The 22,016-nt window shown below is 37.8% G+C and overlaps 1 protein-coding gene across 1 annotated transcript in view; it reads right to left on the bottom strand.

Moving 5' to 3' along the window:
• LOC132774583 (uncharacterized) overlaps nucleotides 1-22,016 on the bottom strand; it is a 196,708-nt gene that overhangs the window by 34,748 nt on the left and 139,944 nt on the right. Inside the window, exons 17-18 of the mRNA XM_067467513.1 lie at nucleotides 16,327-16,490; nucleotides 9,526-9,685 (exon numbers count right to left, since the gene is read on the bottom strand). Coding sequence (XP_067323614.1) covers nucleotides 9,526-9,685; nucleotides 16,327-16,490 — 324 coding nt within the window. The remainder of the gene's footprint in view (nucleotides 1-9,525; nucleotides 9,686-16,326; nucleotides 16,491-22,016) is intronic.

Genomic DNA, 22,016 nt, shown 5'->3' with positions numbered 1-22,016 from the left:
TAAGCCCTGCATTGTAAAGAATTTAATCAGTCCTGGATTCTCGTTTATCTTCTGGGATTTGAATATTTACAAATAGTTTTTTTTCATTCACACACAGCACAGCTGGTTGTCCCTCCTGGCATACAGCTTTGCTATCCACCTAGATAAGGAAAAGATGCCCAGTGTATGGGTGCTTCAATCAACATGCCAGCTGCCTTTTGCATCATTACTGGCAATCACTCCTGGTTTACCTAGTGCATATCTGCTTGCTGTCTCCAGGACACTATAAGGCTGGAACAAATATCTCACCTGTCAAACAGGCAAGTCAACCCTGATCAAAAGCTATTAGCTCATGTCAATAGCGTATCCCATTAATTGCTTTGAAAAAAAGTACTACTAACTGTTCTCTTTTGCCACTGTTCAAAGTGCTCCAGTAAACAGTTTGCATATCTGCTTAAGTATTATGGAAATTAACACCTCCCTTCCAGGTATAGGAATCAGAAGGCTGACAAGATGACAATTAATTAGGTTCTTCTGCATCAATGCCTTTACATTATTAATGTGCTCATTATGGATTTTCATGTATTATTTTGCAAGGATCCTAAGAAGATTTTAGAAAATTACATATTTCCACAGTCTCAGATTCAGAAATTCTCCTAAAACCACCACACCATTTACATAGTTTAACATGAAGGAAACAATGAAAAGATCTTATGAAAACATCATGTTCACACATCTGTTCTCGAAACAAAACTCCATAGTGTTTCACCAAGATATTTCACCCTGTCTGAATCTGTACTGGGGAACAATTGTCCATCATATCAGCAATTTCGAGCAAAATAGGGAATACTGCCAGACACTGCTGATCGCTATTTGTCTTACAACTCTTTTTCTTTTGTACATTTTCCCTTTCCACCATATAATGAATTGATCTGAACATGTGGGGAAGGACCCATTGTTTCATATAGCTATTTTAGTGGCTATATGGATTCAATTCTGTTTTCCTTCTCTTGATTATTCATAGAAAGGAAATCATGCCACCAACACAGGGCTCTGCTGTGTTAGACTACAGCTGCAAACGGCAAAACCATTTCCATTCATCTACCAATGGATAACATTCATTCTTCATTATGATAATTTATTAAAGTAGTCCTTTGTGTGTGCACATCTGTTAAAATGAATGTTTGGTTGGCTTTAAAAAAAAACAACAACCCTTCCTAATATGTTTTATGGGCAAATGAATCTTGTTTTTTGTCCAGCCTGTATTTAATTTTCGTCTCCTAATCTCTATTTTCCTTCATACACAGATGTAAAAGAAGTGTTTGTAGATTTCAAACCGAGAATTTAATGGCAAAGAAATTGCCACACTGATCTAGTTAATTCCAGGTGCCCCTAAGAGCCAACCTCCCACTTCCTAGCACAACTATTTTCTTTTTTTGCTTTCTGATTCCCAAGTGAAGGCTAATATTATTAAAGGACTGTTTGCAATCATATTTGTCTTATTTGCTTCTCTTTTTTTTTACTTTTTGAAGCATATATATATAAATCAGCAGAATCCATCTCTTTAAGGTTCCTAGGTTTCCATCTAGGTTATACATGTTTCAAATTCTGTGCATACATATGCCCCCTCAGACAAACACAGAGAGAAATGTGTGCATATTTCTGTGGACATTTTCACACAGTGCATATTGTGTCCAACCTTTCCAACTGTGTGTATTTTCTCTTATATGTGTCCAGGTGCATACTTTTTCAGGAAATTTGGCACAAGTAGCAAATTTCATAACCATACCTACAAGGAGGGTTAAGACCTGAATCTTGTTATTATCTTTTTGCCTAGACTAAACCCATTGAATCAGTGAGATTTATCTATGTGTCAATTCACCACCCATCCAACCAATCATTCAACTGCTCTACTCTCACTGGCACAAAGAAATAAGATTCAGGCTTTGCAGTGATATCCTGTCTCAAAATCAGGCTTTCTCATATACTGTACTAACAATACTATCACCTATTATTATACTATTTCAACATCACTATCATCATAAACACTGCTGCTACTACTGCTACTATGTTGAGCATTCCTTATCCAAAACTCCAAAGTCCAAAATACTCCATAATCCAAAATTGTTCAGATGAGTACTTTAGATTGTGTCACCATTGCTTTCTCATGGTTGAAAGGACACAAACACTGTTTCATGCACAAAATCATTTAAAATGAAATTAACTTCAAGTGCCATGCGAAGTAAACAATACACAATAGCAATGCACAATATATGACACACAATCCCAATATGCAAGGTGTGAGTACAATATGTAATGCACAAAGATTAGCATATTGTCTGTTGAACTCTGCTTCTCTATCAGCAGAATATTGTACAATGGTGACTTTGTGGGGCAGGGAGAACCCATGCGTAGTATGATTTAAGAATGAGTATGTCCCTAATTGGAAGTCAGTCTAGTAGTAGAATAAGCTTTGTAATTGTTTTCTGTATGGGCTTTAACTATCTGTGTATGTTTAAATATATGTGTATGCATATATGTATGTGTGTATTCACACACACTTTAACAGATTTCTAATGTTGCATTCAATCATGACAATTTTCTGCTTGAAATTTTGTATTCCAAATTTGTGAAATCCACAAATTGTCATTCACAAACATGGAATGACTATTTAAAACCTGTTTTTTTCTCTTTTTTATGTAGAAGTGTAAAGTATGACAGCAAAGAGAAACATTAAAATGTAATTGTCACGAGAGTGGAAAAGTTACCGCCCTGGATACAACACCTGTTTGAAATAAACAGATACATAATTGATAGGACTATGACTTTGACTTCTATCCTGAATCATTAAAATTCTTTAGAAAACATAATGGGTTATCCAATCTTGAGGATCTGATGAACACTGGACACGCTTTTGCAGAAACGCTTCTTCTGTCCTAGAATTAACCCATTAACTATCACAAGAATGCCTCTTGCTATGAATGGCAACATCAAATTCCTTTCCAGTGCAAATACTTTGCCATTAACTATTAACAGGTAATTAATGCATTATTGAGGAGGGATAAATAGATGGCAATTAAATAACATATATTAATGACTTATTTATTAACATATTAATAAGTTGGCCTGAGAGTAATAAATGCAAATTAGTGTAAAGTGCCAAAAATTGTGCCGATAATAGGCCCTCGAGTAATCTTGTATGTTCAAGCTAATTACAAATATATTTTCCTTTCAAAAAACTACTGCCGGCTAATTTTTTATGGTTTGCTATAATATCATTTTAGAACTAGAAAATTAGCCCCGGTCCCATTAAAATAAATTTTGCCATGAATCAGTCTCATTTGCAAAAGCAAACTTCATGTTATCTTTGAGGAAGCAATGCTGAAGCCATGTTGAACAAGGTTTCTTTTAAAGAAATTGAGCCTGAAACCCCAGATTCATACAATATTTTTTTAATGGAAGCTAATATTTTAAAGAGCTCTCTCAGTGTTTTTATTGGCTACTTCCTCTCTCAACTGAATGGACTAAGAAAAATTGGCAAGAGCTCCAGAGAATTTTGTTGCGCTGATTTCTAAATACATCTCCTTAGAATCATAGAATAATAGAGTTGGAAGGAACCTCGTGGTCCATCTAGTCCAACCCCCTGCCATGCAGGAAAAGCACAAAGCACTCCATCCAGCCTCTTTTTAAAAGCCTCCAAAGATTGAGCTTCCACTACACTCCGAGGCAGAGAATTTCAGTGTTGAACAGCTCTTGGTCAGAAAGTTCTTCCTAATGTTCAGGTGGAATCTCCTTTACTGTAATTTGAACCCATTGTTCGACATCCTAGTCTCCAGGGCACCAGAAAATAGGCCTCTTCTTAATGACATCCATTCACACATTTAAACATGGTGATCATATCTCAATTCAACCTTCTCTTCTGCAGGCTAAACATACCAAGCTGTTTAAGCTGGATTGGTCTTTGTAGTTTGCATTCTATTGTTAGATTCAACTAGAACAGTCCTACTGAAGAAATTATCCAATTGATTCAAGTCAATGCCTACATAAATCACATTGAATTGATAAGCCTATTTGAGATGTGATTTGCAATTAGACTTGGGATCCGACATTAATTTAATACCTGTTACATATTTATGGTCCAATAAATTAATTTAGGCCCTGATCATTTAAATAATAAAAATACCCCTGAAAAGAATTTCTTATGTTGGTCTGAGAGGCAAAATTATGACTTGCCAGAAACCAGAATCCCACAACTTTTCAACCCCAGTGTCTCATTTTGCTGAGCAATTCAGCTGTCATTTTAATGTACTCATTACAGCACATTGATACTAAAAACTTCCACATTGTACAGATAAAAGCAAAAACTTAACCATTCAAGATGAATTATTATTATTATTATTATTATTATTATTATTATTATTATTGCTTACCTAATTCTCCCCACTGGTTGAGGTGAGGGATGAACATATTAAAATACAACAGCTGTCACATGTGGTTTATTTTAACATTTTTGCAATGAGAGTGAGGTCACCCTGATGACCATCCTCTAGCACAAGAGTGAGCAAAGTGAAAAATTGGTTTGAGGGCAATATTTGCCCTAAAATTAATGAGAAATACTTTCTCCAGGTATTTCAGGAGAGACGTCAGGAGAGAAACGTCAAGAGAGAATGCCTCTAGAACATGGCCATATAGCCCAAAAAAACCTACAACAACCTACCTTCTCCATTGCATGAAGACATGCAAAGACATCTCACTCCACCCACACACGCATACCAATTTCTTCTACAGTCACTTCCAAAATGGTGACATCTTCCATTCCTGCTGGCATTTGAGATGGTCTGCATTCTCCCCAACAGTTAACCTCAAAGGGGCAACACCAAGAGACAAACATTCATTTTTCAAACCATTTAGAGAAGATGTGAAGAGAAAAATGGAAACATTTGGGCTTGGTGTGAGAGTGTGTGTGTGTGTATAGCCTGGTCCGTCACATATCTTGTTCCTATTTGAACAACTTAAGCCCTAAAAAAGGAATGCTCTGTACTGAGGTAGCCAATATTTTCCCTACTTTTACCAATCCTTCATTTCCCCTTTCGTGTTCTCTTTTGTTGGGTGATATAGTTGCTTTTTTTCTTTGCTGTAGATAAGGTCAAGAGATGTAGGAAAGAAAATAGAAATGGAAAAATAAAACCAGGAAAATTCTTTTATTGCCAGACTTGGGACAAGTTACATTTTTAGATTACACCTCTTCCTATCTTCAGGAAGTTGTAGCCTGAGAAAAAATCTTTTCAAGCTCTTTTTTTTAGCAAAACAAACTGGAGAAATTATGGTAGCAACAGCAACCATTTCTTGTTCAAAGCAAGATAAAAAGACTGAAAGAGCAGATCTAGGCAATAACATTCATAGCAGCCTAAAATTATAAACTATGGAAATTTGGAAATTTCTTTCTACATGGCAAAACATCCTCAGTAGGATTTCCTGAAAAGCAGAGGTCACATATATTCCCAGTCATGTCATGCCATGTCATTTCTCACAGTGCATAAGCAAGCAAGTGAATGAGTGGATTTGGTAAGGCACTGAAATTGTGTTCAGCATTCTCCTCATTCACCAACAATTATAATACAAACACATTTCTGGGCATGCAATCTGTGTACTTCAAAATATTATTATCCCACTGTTGCTAATGAAGGTCCTAAGGCACAAATTTATTAAATGTATACTTTCCCATAGGGAAATAATTGGGTCAATAATATAAAATGCATTGTCCCATTATTTAATTGCCAGGGCAAGCCATGAATACAACTTCAACAATGTGGTTTAATGAAAAACACTACATCCTGGCCTAATCATATCTACCTTCTGCTATCTAATTAAAGATGCAAAAACCGTTAGAGTTGCAAAATATTGCTCCCAGTTGCAGCGGCTAGCTGCCCGTTTATTAATATATCCCCATATATATATATATATATATATATATATATATATATATATATATGAGATAAATACTTAATGACAGAAAAATGACAACATTTGCATGTTTGAAAATTACTTTAATAGAGTGATTCTTGACTACAGAAAGTGACCTTTCTCTTTCTAAATGGATGGCTAAAAATACTTTAAAAATTATAGTATGAATGTCTTTCCTCCAATGACAAATTGCTTGTCTGAACCATGTAAAAATTATCAAACAGAAAAGTCTTAAATTCTCATTATACTGTAAATGTATCCTCGACTGCTGCATTTATCAATTTAATAAAAGGAAATTAAGCATATTTTAAAGTATGCAGTTATGAGGCGATTTTTTAAAGCATTCATATCGACCTGCCTCTGCCTAGCGAGCAGCTTCTATAGCCCTATTTTCTAAGACTTCAACAAGAGCTGTCTGGTGAGTGGGGGACAGGGACAGGGACATTCAATAGTGACCTCAATCGCTTTGGAAGCTATTTTTTCCATTGTCCTAGAACCTTATTGGAACATACTCTTTGTACAGAGTGAAAGATAGAAATGGCCAATGATCAGCTCAATGTAAAATAAGCCCTGAATGTTAACAATTTATTTAGACACAATAAGTTTGAAAAACATCATAAACAGATATGCCATTATTTGTACTATTTAATACTAAATAATATCACAGTTAACAGTCAAATGCTGTCAAAGAAACCAAATATCAATGTATTTTAAATTTCGAACACTCAAATGCCCAGACATTGTGAGAATGTATAGAGAATATTTAGCATCCAGCAAATCCTATGGAGACTTTGAAGCACTAATCACTTTGCAAAATACTAAGCGCTGAGTATCTGTTTATTCATTCAATTGACACATTTATCTTTTTAGTTCCCTGCCCAGGGTCAAAACTATCAAGAAAGAAACTGGAAAATAATTAGAACAGTGCCAGATGTTTATAGCAGTGACAAGTGAGGCTATATATTTATACAAACTGCTGATCTCTTTCAGATAAAGCTTTACAGACACAAAGTTCAGACAGATTTTTTTTTCTTTTTTTCTGCAGTGCTAGCTGATTAAAACAGAGTCCTTCCTTTACTTACTCTGCTGCTCTCTTTAACACACCAATTGAGGAAAACCCATGAACACAGAATTAAATCTTGGGGTGGCTTAAAATCCCCTGGGCTTATCAGAGTGGGGTTTTTTAAAGTAACTTTGAATGATTGTAGATTGGCTTCCTTGGGCTACTATATTTTTCAGCTCACATACCTTGGTTCCCAGTAAAATATCTGTGAATTATTCTCCCTGACCAGCAGACCTCTGGCCAGTTAAATAGGTAAATCTGATGGCTCATTTGCAGGTTGGGTTCTCTTGTGAAACATTAAAAACAACTCAGGGCTCATCTACACAAGCATGAAAAAGCCCAGACTCACCCTAAGTTGGCTCCTGGCTGTGTTTATAATGTTCCTCTATTTCTGTTGCATATAAAGGGTTATTCTGGGTTAATCCTTAAAAAATGCAATGGTCCTTCCACACAGCCATATAACCCAGCACATCAAGGCAGATAATGCACAATATCTGCTTTGAACTGGGTTATCTGAGTCCACACTGTCATAGATCTTCGGGGGAGGCCCTCCTTTCAACCCTGCCAATCTCATAAGCTTGTCTTGTGGGCACAAGGGAGAGAGCCTTCTCCTCTGTGGCTCCCCGACTCTGGAACTCATTACCTGGAGAAATCAGGAAAGCCCCTACACTAGAAACATTTAAAAAGAACCTTAAAACCTGGCTCTTCTGCTGCGCCTTTGGCGAGTAGGTGCACAACATGACACTATTGCTCCTCTCAACACTTCTGCCACTGGAGTACACGCCCCCGCAAAATGGGAAGTTTAGTTTCACAACCCTGTGCATTTTTATGAGCTCCCTGCAAATAACATGCTCCTATTTTTATCTCATTAGAGTTTTTAAATATTTTATCTTGTACATGTGGCCCGCCCACTGTTACCCGATTGTGTTATTGTAATGTTATTTTGTTACTGTATTCATTTTTTTTACGATGTAATTTTGATGATGTTGCTTGTTTTTTATGTTTTGGTTTAATTTTGCTGTAACATGTTGTTTGGGCTTGGCCCCATCTAAGCCGTTACGAGTCCCCATTGGGGAGATAGTGGTGGGGTTGTTGTTGTTGTTGTTGTTGTTGTTATTATTATTATTATTATTATTATTATTATTATTATATAATGCAGTTCAATGTGGATTTCATATAGGTGTGTGGAAGGGGCCTTAAAGGATGCTTTTTGCTTGAAACTCTGGAATATCCCATGGCTTTAGAGCAGTGTTGACAGCTTGTTCCTGTCCACTTTGGACTGATTTGCTGTCTATATGGGAACACTGCTGCCATCAGCACAGGGCAAAGGTGACCAGTTGTGACTGTGTTGCCACTTTTAGCTCTCCCAACCAGCCACAGGGATTCAATGTGCGGTCCTGACTCTCATGAGCACCTTATTCTGACATCAACAGAGGCACCCATGCAATCAGGAAGAAGGGGAGATTAGCTTTTCTCCTTCCTGGCTGCATGGTCACCTCTGTTGAAGTCACCAGGGGGTGCCCACGATGAACAAGAATGTACATGTCCTGCAGTCAGCTGGGAATGGCAACATGGAAGGTGAGGTGACAGTCCAGTCCACTGAAGCCAATGTGGTCTTGGCCTAGCTGGATCATGTAGACTCTGATCCACCACTGCAATGGGTTTGGGGGGATATGTGTGGATGTCACCAGGCCAATTTTGGGCCATTGGAATAATAGAATAATAGAATTATTTGTCAGTATAGATTTGCCTTCAGTTAGCAGTGAGGCAAAACACCTTCACCTCTGACATTTTATAGATTAGCCTTGACTTCTTGTGGGCAGCAAAAATCTGTGCCCCAATACTAGGCAAGCCCTTTTCTGTTTGTTGTTTGCTCCAAATGTGAAACTTCTCATTTATAAATATGATGTGAAAGGAAGTGAAAAAGATTTCCAAAATTTCTTGACAAGAGCAGCCATCTCAACACCACAAGACAAACTGCTGAGGAAATGCCAGCCTCTCCAAGAATTCTCAAGAGATGGAACACTTTGCTTTTCAGCCAGGTTTCTATAATTTGCACAAAAATGTCCTATTGCAAATTTTCAGTTTCTGAGCTTTAATAACATAGCAATAAAGTCCTGCACTTCGCCGTCCCCAGAGTTCTGTATTAATAATAAAAATTTGAATTGGCAGCTATTTTTATTATAAGTATATAGTTTACCTCATGGCACAACCAAATGTATTAGTATTTTTAAAAAAACAGTTTTAAGGCATATCAGATAATTGCGTATATAAAAACTTCAACTCCAGTGTCTGAAAAAACATGGAAAATGTTACAGGAATGAAGCAGACTTGCAATTTTTAAGTGCCTGAAGAATATTTCTGACTCCCATACTCTACTTACTTTAATCAGGGATCTAATATTTTAATGTAATGGTAAATAAACTTTCCTACTGGATACATGCATGCTAATAAAGAAATTTACAATTTGTACTCCTGAATGAACATGTTACAATGCCCGTTGGGTGTATTCTACCCACCTTTCGTCTTTCACCATTGATTCCTCTCCATTGTTCAGCTTTTTTCACAATGTAGCTCAGCTCTTGGTTAGAGATTTCCAGATCAAATGGAACAAAGAAAGTGGCTTCATCACTTTGAATCCTTTGGAGCATATCTAATAAGCAGCCTTCCTTGTGTATCCTAAAAAACAATGGGAAACACCTTCACTTTTATAAAATCATATAATAATTAAAACAATGTGCCCCTTTTCTGTCCAGGAAGGACTTTAAAATTGTGCACAATATCATTAAAGCAACTGAGGATTAATATATATAAAAAACAATGAGCCAACTTCAGATCTCCCCTTCCAATTCAGAATTGGATGAAATTCCTGGCCTTAGGAAGGGATTTTGCATGACACATTTCTGTCCAAGGGGTACAGGATGTGTGTATGCAATGATCTGGGAATAAAAAAATAGTTAATAATTGAATTGGATAATTAATGAATTTAAAACTCCCATAGAGCTAAACATTATTACAATCAGTGTGCAACTTAACACAGACAAAAACATTCAAATCAAACTTTAACAGGTGATGCTTTAAATTCGCTCTGTTTGTAAATGACTCATCTAGCCTGCTGGAAGGAGGGGAAAGTAAAAAAATAATTCATGTGCTCATATGATGTTTCTTTGTAGTTTATAAATATTGAAACAACAGTGCATAACCCTCAGCTTTTCCCTCCAAAATTAAAAACAACCAGTAGTGAGTACTTTGTGAGCTCTGTTGGACTTTATCACACTCCACTCCTCCCAGCGCCGTTTTGCCAGCCAGCATGGAGAAACGGCAAGCGCAGCAACACTTCCCCATCACACGGGGAAAGTGTCACCCAACCAGGGCACGGGAGCCTTCCATGCCAGTTGGGGTGGGGCCTCCGCCAGAAGTTGAGGAACGTCATGTCACTGACTGTGTGCCCATTTGTCCCATAACTGCCTAGCAAACATCCTAGAATGCTTAAATTGGTAAGTGTGATGACATCCTAATAGTTACAGATTCACAAAATAGTAACATTGTCCAATCCACAGTTCATTAGATAGTCTGCAAGGACATCATGAAGAACCTTGTTCCAAAACCTGACTGAAAACAAGATATACTACACCCACAGCACTCTCCTGAACTACCAAGTTGTAATTTAAGAAGTGTGAGAGAGGAAAGATTAGGTAAAGGTAAAGGTTTTCCCGTGACATAAAGTCCGGTCATGTCCGACTCTGCGGGTCGGTGCTCATCTACATTTCTAAGCTGAAGAGCCAGCATTTTCCGTAGACACCTTCAAGGTCATGTGGCCAGCATGACTGCATAGGGAACCGTTCCCTTACCGCCGGAGCAGTACCTATTGATTTACTCACACTTGCATGTTTTCGAACTGCTAGGTTGGCTGAAGCTGAGGCTGAAAGCAGAAGCTCATGCCACTCCATGGATTCGAACCTGTGACCCTTTGGTCAACAAGTTTAGCAGCTCAGTGGTTTAACCCACTGTGCCACTGGAGGCTCTTTCCGGAGGAATTGTTCACGAAAGATCAGTAAACATTGCATCTTTTCTAAGGGCTTGTCTGCATTAGCCCTATATTCATGTAATGGACCAGAAGCTGCTTCTAGATGTGTTGCAGGGAGCGTAAATTGTAGAAAAACATATGCCTTTATCTAACATCTTGCAGTTTCTAGAGTAATATTCAGTTACACGTCTATTCATAAGACCTACTGAATTGCATGAGACTTGCCCACAGGTAATTGCATGCAAGATTCCAGCACTAGTTAGTTATCCATTTTATTCTATACTCTGAGATAAACTAACTCATAAGCAATCTGAAAATCATTATTAGCAGTACAGGTGGGTTGGTTCATGTTATTCGCCACTCAAAATGGGAAGATTGCAAGTACTAAATTAATTTTGGGTATAAAAAGCATTTGAATGAGATACATTCTGAAATGCAAATAGGCAAAAATGCAAACTTTATGATGTATATTTATTGGCACATTAAGTCTAGATATTTCAATGTACCACAAAACTGGTTCTGTAGCCACTCCAAAATGAATTTATCAATAGACATTTCAGTGAACAATAAAACAAGAATGCTTTCTCTTTCAAAATGCAGGTATAATTGTATTGTGTTCAATGCTTTCCATTTTTTCCCAAAGAGCAACATGCTTTGGAAACCTTCCATAATGTAACCAGTTTTGTTATGCATGCTTTGCTTTATTATTGTGTTATGAAGAATTTTAAAAGATACATTGGCCAATGAAGCACTTTTCCCCTTTATTGTAAAACATTATGGAAAGATTGATCCAGAAGGGAAAGAATCCTTGATGAACCCACACCTGTTCCCTTGACAATGAAAATGTTCATAATATTCTCATAAAAATCTGCCTTACAAATGTTTTAATTTAAATTAATTTTCCTAAGTAATAAACGACAGCAGCTAAAACTTATAAAGCCATTCAGAACTATTAAGTCACTGATTAAGGAGGCATTAACATCACAAAAACTAATTAACTAGAGTACTAGTACATTGGACTTGTGTACAGCTTCCAGGAATATAGAATATTTGAATTTCCATTGTAGGATTTTAGATTGCACATTTCCCCTAGTTTCATACAGTGGAAAATAAAAACAAATAAATGATTTACCTGCATACAAACAATTCAACTTCAGCAATCTCATCTGTCAGACAGCAAAAATAACATGCTATTGGTAGCTTAGAATATGTGTTTGTGTTACTAGAATTCATTTCAATTCGGTTTGCAAGAGATAAGCTGAAAATTCATACGCATGGGTTTTTGTAGCAATAGGAGACATTTGTGGCATGCAAATGGTACAGAACAGGATGCTGTAGAAAAAATAAGTCACCATTTGCTATTAAAATGTTACAAGGCAGGAAAGTACAAGAATCCTGGCACATCCTGCTTGATCATTCCCACTTAAATAGAAATACTGGGAAGTACTATTTCATTGTCTGTTTATCCTATCCTTGGTCGCCATCTGTAATAGATTATATATTTCATTTGAATTAATTAATTAAAGGCTGCAGAGACCCTGCCACCAATGTACAATATTCTGAGGGGTTTTACTATGGATTCAGGCTACCACCAAAGACAAAAGGGGTTTTCAGTTTGTGTTTGACCAGTATATTAAAAGGAAGCTGGATGATGCTGAATTCGAACTCAGAGCACAGAACACTGGGGTGAATATTATTGAGATTCTTCTAAGTAGTTGCTGCCACCAATCTGGAAACTCTGTTTCCCTAACTGGCTATGGAACTTCTTCACACAGAGGCACGCTGATGACAGTTGTTTGTTAACAAAGAACAAAAATGTTTATTTGTGTGGTTTTCAAAAACACAGGCACTTAAGCGTAACGGTTGCAAGAATGAGATGGACTTATTTGGTTACTTTAAAACAGTTCAGTACTTGGTTTCCAATAACAACTCTTAACTCCCACAGGAAACTAGCAAGACTTCTTCCTGACTAGAATCCTTTTACTTCAAACAGTCCTAGGATCTCTTTATAATCACTATACTACCTATTCTTCCCTAATATCTCTTGAACTCTCTAACTAACTCATTTGGCTTCACTAACTTCCACTCTCCTTCTCCCAACTGTCTTCTTAAAACCCCAAAACCTAACTAACTTTCAGATTTTAAAAAGTACTCCTCAAAGCTATTTTTTTGCACTTCAACCAAGCTCCGCCCACTTTTCCCCAACCAATCACAAGGGTTCTCCACATTTTCCCCCAGGCTGCTTCTAAGCTCCACCTCCACTAGGAAATGACTAACCTAAGATGGCTGTTTCCAGGCACCACTTCACACAAAATGGCTGCAAAAAATGGGCCTAATTCCTGAGCGTTTTCCTGGCCTAAAGGTAGGCAATTCATCACATCATCCTTTCTTTCCTAACTCACTAGAGAAGAAATCATGACATAGGATTTCTTTTCTGACTTGTAAGGAAAGAACAAATAGAGAAGGGGAAATCCCCATGGACAAATGGCACAATGAACAAAATCCCAATGAAGAAATGGCATAATGAACAAACCAGGGAGAAAAGTTGTTGTTTTGTTTTTGTGTTAGGAGTGACTTGAGAAACTGCAGGTCGCTTCTGTTGTGAGAGAATTGGCAGTTTGCACAGACGTTGCCCAGGGGACATCAGGATTTTTTTGATGTTTTACCATCCTTATGGGAAGCTTGACAGAGGGAGCTCATCCACACTCTCCCCAGATTCGAACCTCCGACCTGTCAGTCTTCAGTCCTGCTGGCACAAGGGTTTAACCCAGTGCGTCACTGGGGGCTCCAGGGAGCAAAGTGGTCCTACTGTTTTCTGCCTGTGCTTATGTGCCCACTACAGCCATTATCAAAGAAGCAACCAATGGTTATTTATCTCTCTGTTTAGAGAATATGTCTCCTAGGATATAATATAGGAGGACAAAACATGGACATTGCTCCCAAAATAAAACTACTTCACTCTCCAAATGATTTCTTTTTCACTTCTGAAATCGCTAGCATTGTTGGCACTTAGAACTTTAATTGAACATTTAGAAATACAGTTCAGACATCCAATGAAAAGGGGTAAGGAGACAACTGTTCATATAAGAGTTTTAGGTTTGAATGATTTTCAATGTTTCACTTTCTTAAATACTAGACATTTGGTTACTGATGGGGAAATTCATTTGGATACAGAATTCTTGTTTGGAGGGGAGAGCCCTCATTTTGCTATCCCTCCCTACAGTGACACTCTTTCTTCCACCCTTCATAGAGCAATAAAAAAACTTTGAGAAACTTCAAATGGAACATATTCTTCTATTGCAAACAATGAATTAGAGGTGGGATAATTTTCACCAGAACCACAAAGAGATGTGAATCTTGATTATATATGAACATGATTATCACACAGCTAGTATTAGAAGTTCAAAAAATGCACTTGACAGCACCCATACAGATTTCCTTCAGAAGAGGGAAACACAGGCCAGGCAGAAGAATACAGTGGATTAGCATCCTAATAACTTCATTTGATTGCTGTTCATGAACAACTAAGCACCAAATGACTTGCAGTGAGTTTTGGAGTGTAGTCTTTGCTCATTAATCTCACTGATATCACCCCCAGTGCATTAACAACTAGGTTGTGATTGAAGCCTTCAGTATCTGAGTTCTATTAATATTTTAATAAGCACACATTTTCAAACCGTATAAACTTACAAATATACAAAATAACATTATGCATACTAAAGCCATGCTATAGGGAATTTATGAATTCCCGTTATCCTTAAGCTAACTATTACTTTCCCTCTCTTTCACTGTGTCTTCTAGCACTCATGGAGGACAAAAGGAAGGCTGGACCTCAGCATTGCTGGCACTTAGACGCAGTGTAAGTGATTCCCATTGCACCATTCTTCTAATACTGATCCAAAGTAAATTATTTGTTTTCCCTACCCCAATCTCCTGTTAACATCACAGGATTTAGGGAAGGTGTCACCAAGTTCAGAGTTCTTAAGAGTGTCTTCACTCCACAAAATAAACAAGGAACTTGGCAGAGATAAGCTGTGGTTTTAACTTTGAATAGGCCTTGAATATATTTGAATGTTTTTTTTATCTGTGAATTTTTAATACTATTTATATGAGCCCCCAGTGGTGCAGTGAGTTCCCGCTGTTAGCCCCAGATTCTGCCAACCTAGCAGTTCAAAAACATGCAAACGTGAGTAGATCAATAGGTACCGTTCCGGCGGGAAAGTAACAGTGCTCCATGCAGTCATGCTAGCCATATGACCTTGGAGTTGTCTATGGATAACGCTGGCTCTTTGGCTTAGAAATGGAGATGAGCACCAACACCCAGAGTTGGACACGAATGGACGTAATGTCAGGGGAAACCTTTACCTTTACCTATATTTAATGCTGTTTTAATGTTTGTATATTTGCTTATTTTAAATTGTGCCCTTATGCTTTTATGTTAAGCTGCTTTGAGTCCCCTTTGGGGGAAATAAAACAGGGAGTAATAATAATAATAATAATAATAATAATAATAATAATAATAGGAATTAGGAAGGAATTCACGGTAGGTTGGTGGGTTGCAGGGAACAACCTGGCTGCTGCATTGTGGAGACTTGTCATAATGTCATCCTGACTAGGGCCCCTTCTACATTACCATTTGTTTATTTATTTATTTATTTACTTCATTTGTATACCGCCATTCTCAGCCCTAAGGCGACTCATTTCAGATTATCAAAGCAGAAAATCCATATTATCTGCTTTGAACTGGATTATATAAGTCTATACTGCCATACAATCCAGTTCAAAGCAGATAATGTGGATTTTATATGGCAGTGTAAAAGTGGCCTAAGTCATCAGCAAAAGAGATTACCCAGAGCATAGCATGTTATTAGTCACTGCCTACCTGGTTATGTGCTGTTGGCATATTTTTTGCTATTATTGCACTTCCAAGTTGACTCTAGTTTATGGTGCCCCAGCATAGGGATTTCTTGGCAGTTAGATGAGGTTTGCCACTGCCTTTCTCTTAAGCTGAAAAAGCATAACTTGCTCAAGGTCATGATGAAATGGGTTTTGACCGCTGAGAAGGGATTCTAACTCACATTACGTGGAATTTTAGTCCAGCACTTAAGCCACTCTGTCTCTTTTTTACATAATGCTGATATTATGTACATACGTATAATATATATCTATCTCCTGGAGCAAGCTGGAGAAGTTAGTCTATTGTGAGCGTGCTGTTTTCTAATATCAATGTGACATCATAGAGAAGAGTTGAAATAAAGGAAGATTTTAAAGATTGAAATGATAAAGGGCTTACCTCACAAAATACAGGTACAACAGCATAAATGATATTATGAAAAGTATTGTGTAAAGCAATATGGTTATTAGTGCACCAGGAAAGCCTGATCCTTCTATACGTAAAAAGAGCCAGTATAGCTTGGTCGAATCAGCAGTTGGTTTATCTACAGTGTAATGAAGTCTCTGAAATATTTTTTTTATTAAAAACAACATGTTAAGAAAATAGGAACAAAGTGCAGGAGTAATAGATACAGTAATGCTGTAATAATCATAGTATTTCTGATTTCATTGTAATACACCATACATCACATAAGATACAACCGATATACAAAATAGAATTAGTTGTCACTGTCAGCAATATAGGACTGACATTGCCAACCTAATCAGCAATTGTCCTGTTTAGTATGATATTTTGGACCTTAGGAAACATGAGGTTGCCAGTACTGTGATCTCTTTTGTGCAACTGTATTTAATGTATTTAAAGCTCCTTTAATATTCTACCATTTTTTCGATAATAGCAATACAGTGGTGGTAGCACAGGATAATCATTAGTTTTAAACACTATGAACAGAGATACACTTGTAAGCATTTTAGCCATATCGGATTACAGTGAGACACACTGCAATGTCGAAAAAAAAGTTTTTCAGCTATCAACTCATTTCTAGGCATTTTTGCTCTAAAATGATACACAGTTCCACAGATGTTAACAGACATGCTTAATCTTACCCAGTATTGCATGGAAGCTAATCATTAGGGACAATTTAGCCCAGTGGTCAAAATGTTATATTTATTTCGAAAAGAGTTGTGTTACATCTTACATTGCTAGTTCTCAGGGTATGAGGGACATTATTCATGCTTGTATTGGGCTTAGTGTACTAATTCTGGATTAATTAATTAACATACCAAATGCCCTTTCTCTTTTTTACCCCTTAGATGAAAACAAATCATGTGCAGTTCTGAATTAGAAAACCTGCCAGGAAAGAGTGTATAAACTTGTAAATAAATCTTTGCATTATTCACATTTCTATGGGGCTAGAATTCAACATGGAAAGTACTATAGACATGTAATGGAACCAAAGCCAACAGTACTACATATTTAATAAGTTTGCAAAAAGAATGGAAATCTTTCTGTATTTTTGTTGTGTGTCTTCAAGTTACTTCTGGTTTATGTAACTTTAAGCCAAACCTATCAAGGAGTTTTCTGGGAATGAAACGGTGTGACTTGCCCAAGGTCATCCAATGGCTTTCTATGGCTGTTTCTAGAATCATAGTCTAACACTCAAATCACTCTACCACACTGGGAAGGAAATTGTTACTAGGAAGATATACCAAAAGTATTTCCTATGTTAACAATGTTTGAAAAAATGAAAGCTACTTAGTAATTCTATAGTTTAATTGGAAGAAAATGTATTCTGTTAGGTAAAACATACTCCAGTCTGAAAGTAGCTCCAGTTTTTATTGAAACATTGTAGTGCCCTAGTCACAGACCATTGACCTCATCACATTACATATGGGATTCACTATGTATTATGACAAATCCGGCGTGGGGCATAGGAAACCCGTTGCTCCATGCCCTGAATAACCTGGCTTCTCATTTACCCCATTTCACAGCGGAAGCATCTTCTCCTTGTTGTTGGCTATGCAACACAGGAAGCCACTTGTGTTGCCACAGAGGTGGCATATGACATTCCTACTCTACTGGTACAATGGAGCCCTACCAAAAGTAGTTTGATGATATGAGATGGGAGCTGGTGGGCTCTGTGGCGTAAATAGAGTGGGACCATCATAGGACGCGCAATTTAGCCCATCTGATGAGAGTACAATGAAAAAGGAGGACATTTGGGCATATCCCTCACTTCACACATACATACAACCTCATTAGACTTGCCCTGGAATCCCCATGCATCATGTAGCCAGCGGTGTCCATCGGAGGCATGAGGAACCCATCGTCCCATGCTCTGCATCACCTGACTAACTCATTATCCCATCCCACGGGGGGGGGGGTAAACATTGGCTGTCTGGCTTCCCCCATTGATCCAGTGCCACATTGGAAGCCTTCCATGTTGCTGCAGCAAAAGCAGCAGCCAGTTTATCAGTACTTGTGCAATGGAGCCCCACCTAAAGTTGCTTGTGGGATGGGAGCCGGTAGGCTCCATTGCAAAAGTAGTGATGTACTGGTGCATACCACCAAAAACTTACTTACTCATATGATTAGGTCAAAATTCATGTTTGACACCAGAGCTCCTCTAACTTTTCAACTGGGATATGCCATTTCTCTCCCCTCCCCCCCCCCCCATTCCCAGAAAGCCGTCGGAATAATGCTACATTGAAGCCTGATTTAGGCATTCAAAATCAGCTAATATGTAAAAACATGTCAAATATGGAACAGATCTACATCACATGGCCTTGCTCCCATATCATTCATATATGCAGCATGAACATCCCTAAAAGATAGGTGCATATACATATTGCTATGCGCACTATTAGCCTCCAAGACACCCAGAATAATTTATCATTCAGCTTTCATATTGTATGGAAACCAACCTACTTACAGCTATATTTATGGACTTCTTCTTTCTAGAGACACTTGGGCCTCACAAAAAATGTAAATGGCATTGGACATTAAGGCTAAAGAGCATGGGTCCTCTTTGCATTCATGTGCCCTGAATTCTGACATTGAACCTGTGTTGTAGCATTATTTCACTCCACTTTGAATAAGAAGAATGGAAGATCCTAGTGAAATGGGAACTCAAAAGAACACTAGTCAAAATGCAAAGAAGGAAAACAGTATTAGTCAGTATTACTCAGTGTGACATAACCTCTCCATAACCCCTCCATCCTCACATTTCAGATCTTTCAGTGCAGGATATTTTTAAAAAAACAGGAAATATCATGTTTCTGAACCACCAAAACCTCTTGTAGCTTTATCTATAGTCTGCCAAGTTTTGCCATGGCTCCATTCAAAGGGTCTATTTTTAAAAAGTTGATACCTAATTAATTGTGGCCTATACTTGCAGAATTGCCCTGTACTTTATACCCTCTAACTTCTCACATAGGTCCCCATTCCCCCTGCCCCCCAGAACATTGTCAACTTATTGGTATTTTTGCCCTCTTTAATAAAAAATGAAAGTGAGTCAACATGGAGGCCTATTTTCCAAAAGCTATCAATCTGTCAACTTTCATAAGCGTTAAGACCACTTAGAATTTTAAAAGATATTAGACCATTAAAATAACTCATGTCACATTACCACAACATAACATTTTAAAATGCTTGATCTAAAATAAATTGATTGGCAAGTAAATCTGAAATAGCAGTTGAAGGGATGCCAAAGGCGGGAAGCAAAATTGCAAGTACAAATATGGGAAACACATGTAAAGGATTCAGTTTCATTTGGAAATGGGATATGCCCTTTTGCGTGGTATTCATTTAAATGTGTTCCTGGTGCGGGTAATTTTGGTGGAAAATATTGGCCAGTTTTCAGTTCAGAGCAAGAAGCCTTTTACGGAACTTCTCAAATAAAAGTCAAATGGAAGGCAGCCTCAAATGTTCAATTCTCAGGTCTGTGCTGCAATGGAAGATGATTTATCGGTATTCATGTTGTGGTTTTCTTTAACCAGAAGCAGGGGAGCTTGTGTTCTGCTATGTTCTTAAAGCATCTTGTAGTGAAAATAATACCTATTGGGCAAAGCCAGGTCTATTCCTATCAACTGCAATTTGTAAATATAGGGTCAGCATTTGTTTCAATAAATCTGAAAGTTGTGGGTAAAAACCAGATGCCTCCATCTGTCCCCAAATATAACTTTTAGTGATTCAGGAATCTGGTAGCGAACATAAGACCCAATAGATAGGATTCTGGAATTCTGTCCTGACTGATTTTTAGTTTCAAATCTTTCTCCTTAAATTTGAAAAGGTCACACTGAGTAGAATGAGAAAGAGCATGATTCTACTTATTTGCTCTCACTAGTCCCCATGCAGCTTCAAAATCCTCTGGAGAAGATTTGTGCATGGCATGAAGAAAATTAGGAGGGAGGTTTAAAAAGGAGAGAGTATTATTGTGGTGCAAGTAGGCTATCAAAGTTGGATTTAGTCATGATTCAACCACAAAGACAAAGCAACAAGGTGAAAGAGTGGGGAGGCCTGAGAAAAAAACTCCCACCTTCTAAATCATAGAAAAAACTTTTTTAAAACTTATAATGGAGCTCCTGAATTTTATACCTCCTTAGTGTTTACAAACAAATGTGAAGTACAGCCTTGCAAGCTGGTTTACTCTAACAGTCATTTTAGTTCCAGCAGTTGCTTTCTGCATGCGGACAAGTGTGTGTGTGTGTGTGATGTAATATCTGAATTAAGTTATCCATATTAATGCCAATGTATGTGTTCTCCAATAAGAGAGAGGAAAGATGGATCTACACTGTGAAATAATGCAGTTTCAGAATGTGGATTAACTGCATTGAACTGGATTATATGGCACTGTAGACTCACATAATCCAGCTCAGTGGAGTTAATCTGCATTCTGGGACTGCATTATATGGCAGTGTAGATCCAGTCAAAAAGAAGATTCACAAAGTATAAAGCTATAAAGTCAGAAACCAGCATTCATGTTCCTAACATTTGAAGCAGTAATGCCGATAAAGTTGTAGCAGGAGCCAACATGGTGTAGTGTTTTTGAGAATTGCGCTAGGACATTGGGAGACCAGGATACAAATAGGTCTACCTGGTCATGGATAGCCATGGTGTGACCTCAGGCAAGCCATATGCAATTACGCAGCCTCAGATGAATGCAAGCAAACACAAATTCTGTCAAGAATCCTTGTGATAGGTTCACCAGAAATTACTTGAAGACACACAGCAACAACAAACAATTGTAGTCATGAATGAGATCAAGTCCACGAATTCTACTGACAGTTTCAAGCAGTGACTAACAACACAATTCAAGCCCTGTTTTAAAGCATTTGATAGGTAAACCTAAATGAAACAATAAATAGAAAAACTAATACAAATGGTGCTGTGGATTTTTTACTAGTCCAAGCTAAATTCAAAACTATACTGGAGTATTACAATAGCCATCCTAGCCACCCTCAGAGCAAAGCAATGCATTTTTTTAATAGAGGTGCACTTAATGTTGTTAGGTAGAATTCAAATATCAGCCCTTCAGGTGCAACAGAAAACTAGGATGAGACCTGAAACTAATCAGGAAGGAATGCATAACAAACAATAACTTTGGCCAATGGATCTACCAAGTCACAGAATTGCTTCCAGTTGAACCTACTCACTGCTCTGGTAGAGATATATTAAGTTTATTTCAAGCATCAGTATTTTATAGATCTTTAGAGTTATGCAGACTGTGTGTGCATACATGATGATCTCTAAGGAGCTCATCTGACCAGAGCCCCCAGTGGCGCAGTGGGTTAAATCCCTGTGCCGGCAGGACTGAAGACCCACAGGTCACAGGTTCGAATCCGGGGAGAGGCAGATGCGGGGGCATGAGAGAAGCCTCCCACAGGATGATCAAAAAAACATCAAATCATCTGGGCGTCCCCTGGGCAACGTCCTTGCAGATGGCCAGAAGCGACTTGCAGTTTCTCAAGTCACTCCTGACATGACAAAAAAAAATCTGACAGGTGGGGAGAAAGCAGGGAGAAGTAGAGGAAAGCGGGGGGTGGGGGAAATTACGCTTTCTCAGTTTCCTCCCATCTTTCCCAGTTTTC

Source organism: Anolis sagrei, chromosome 4 (assembly GCF_037176765.1).
Source record: "Anolis sagrei isolate rAnoSag1 chromosome 4, rAnoSag1.mat, whole genome shotgun sequence".
NCBI lineage: Eukaryota > Metazoa > Chordata > Lepidosauria > Squamata > Dactyloidae > Anolis > Anolis sagrei.
This window is presented reverse-complemented; position numbering and strand designations above follow the sequence as displayed.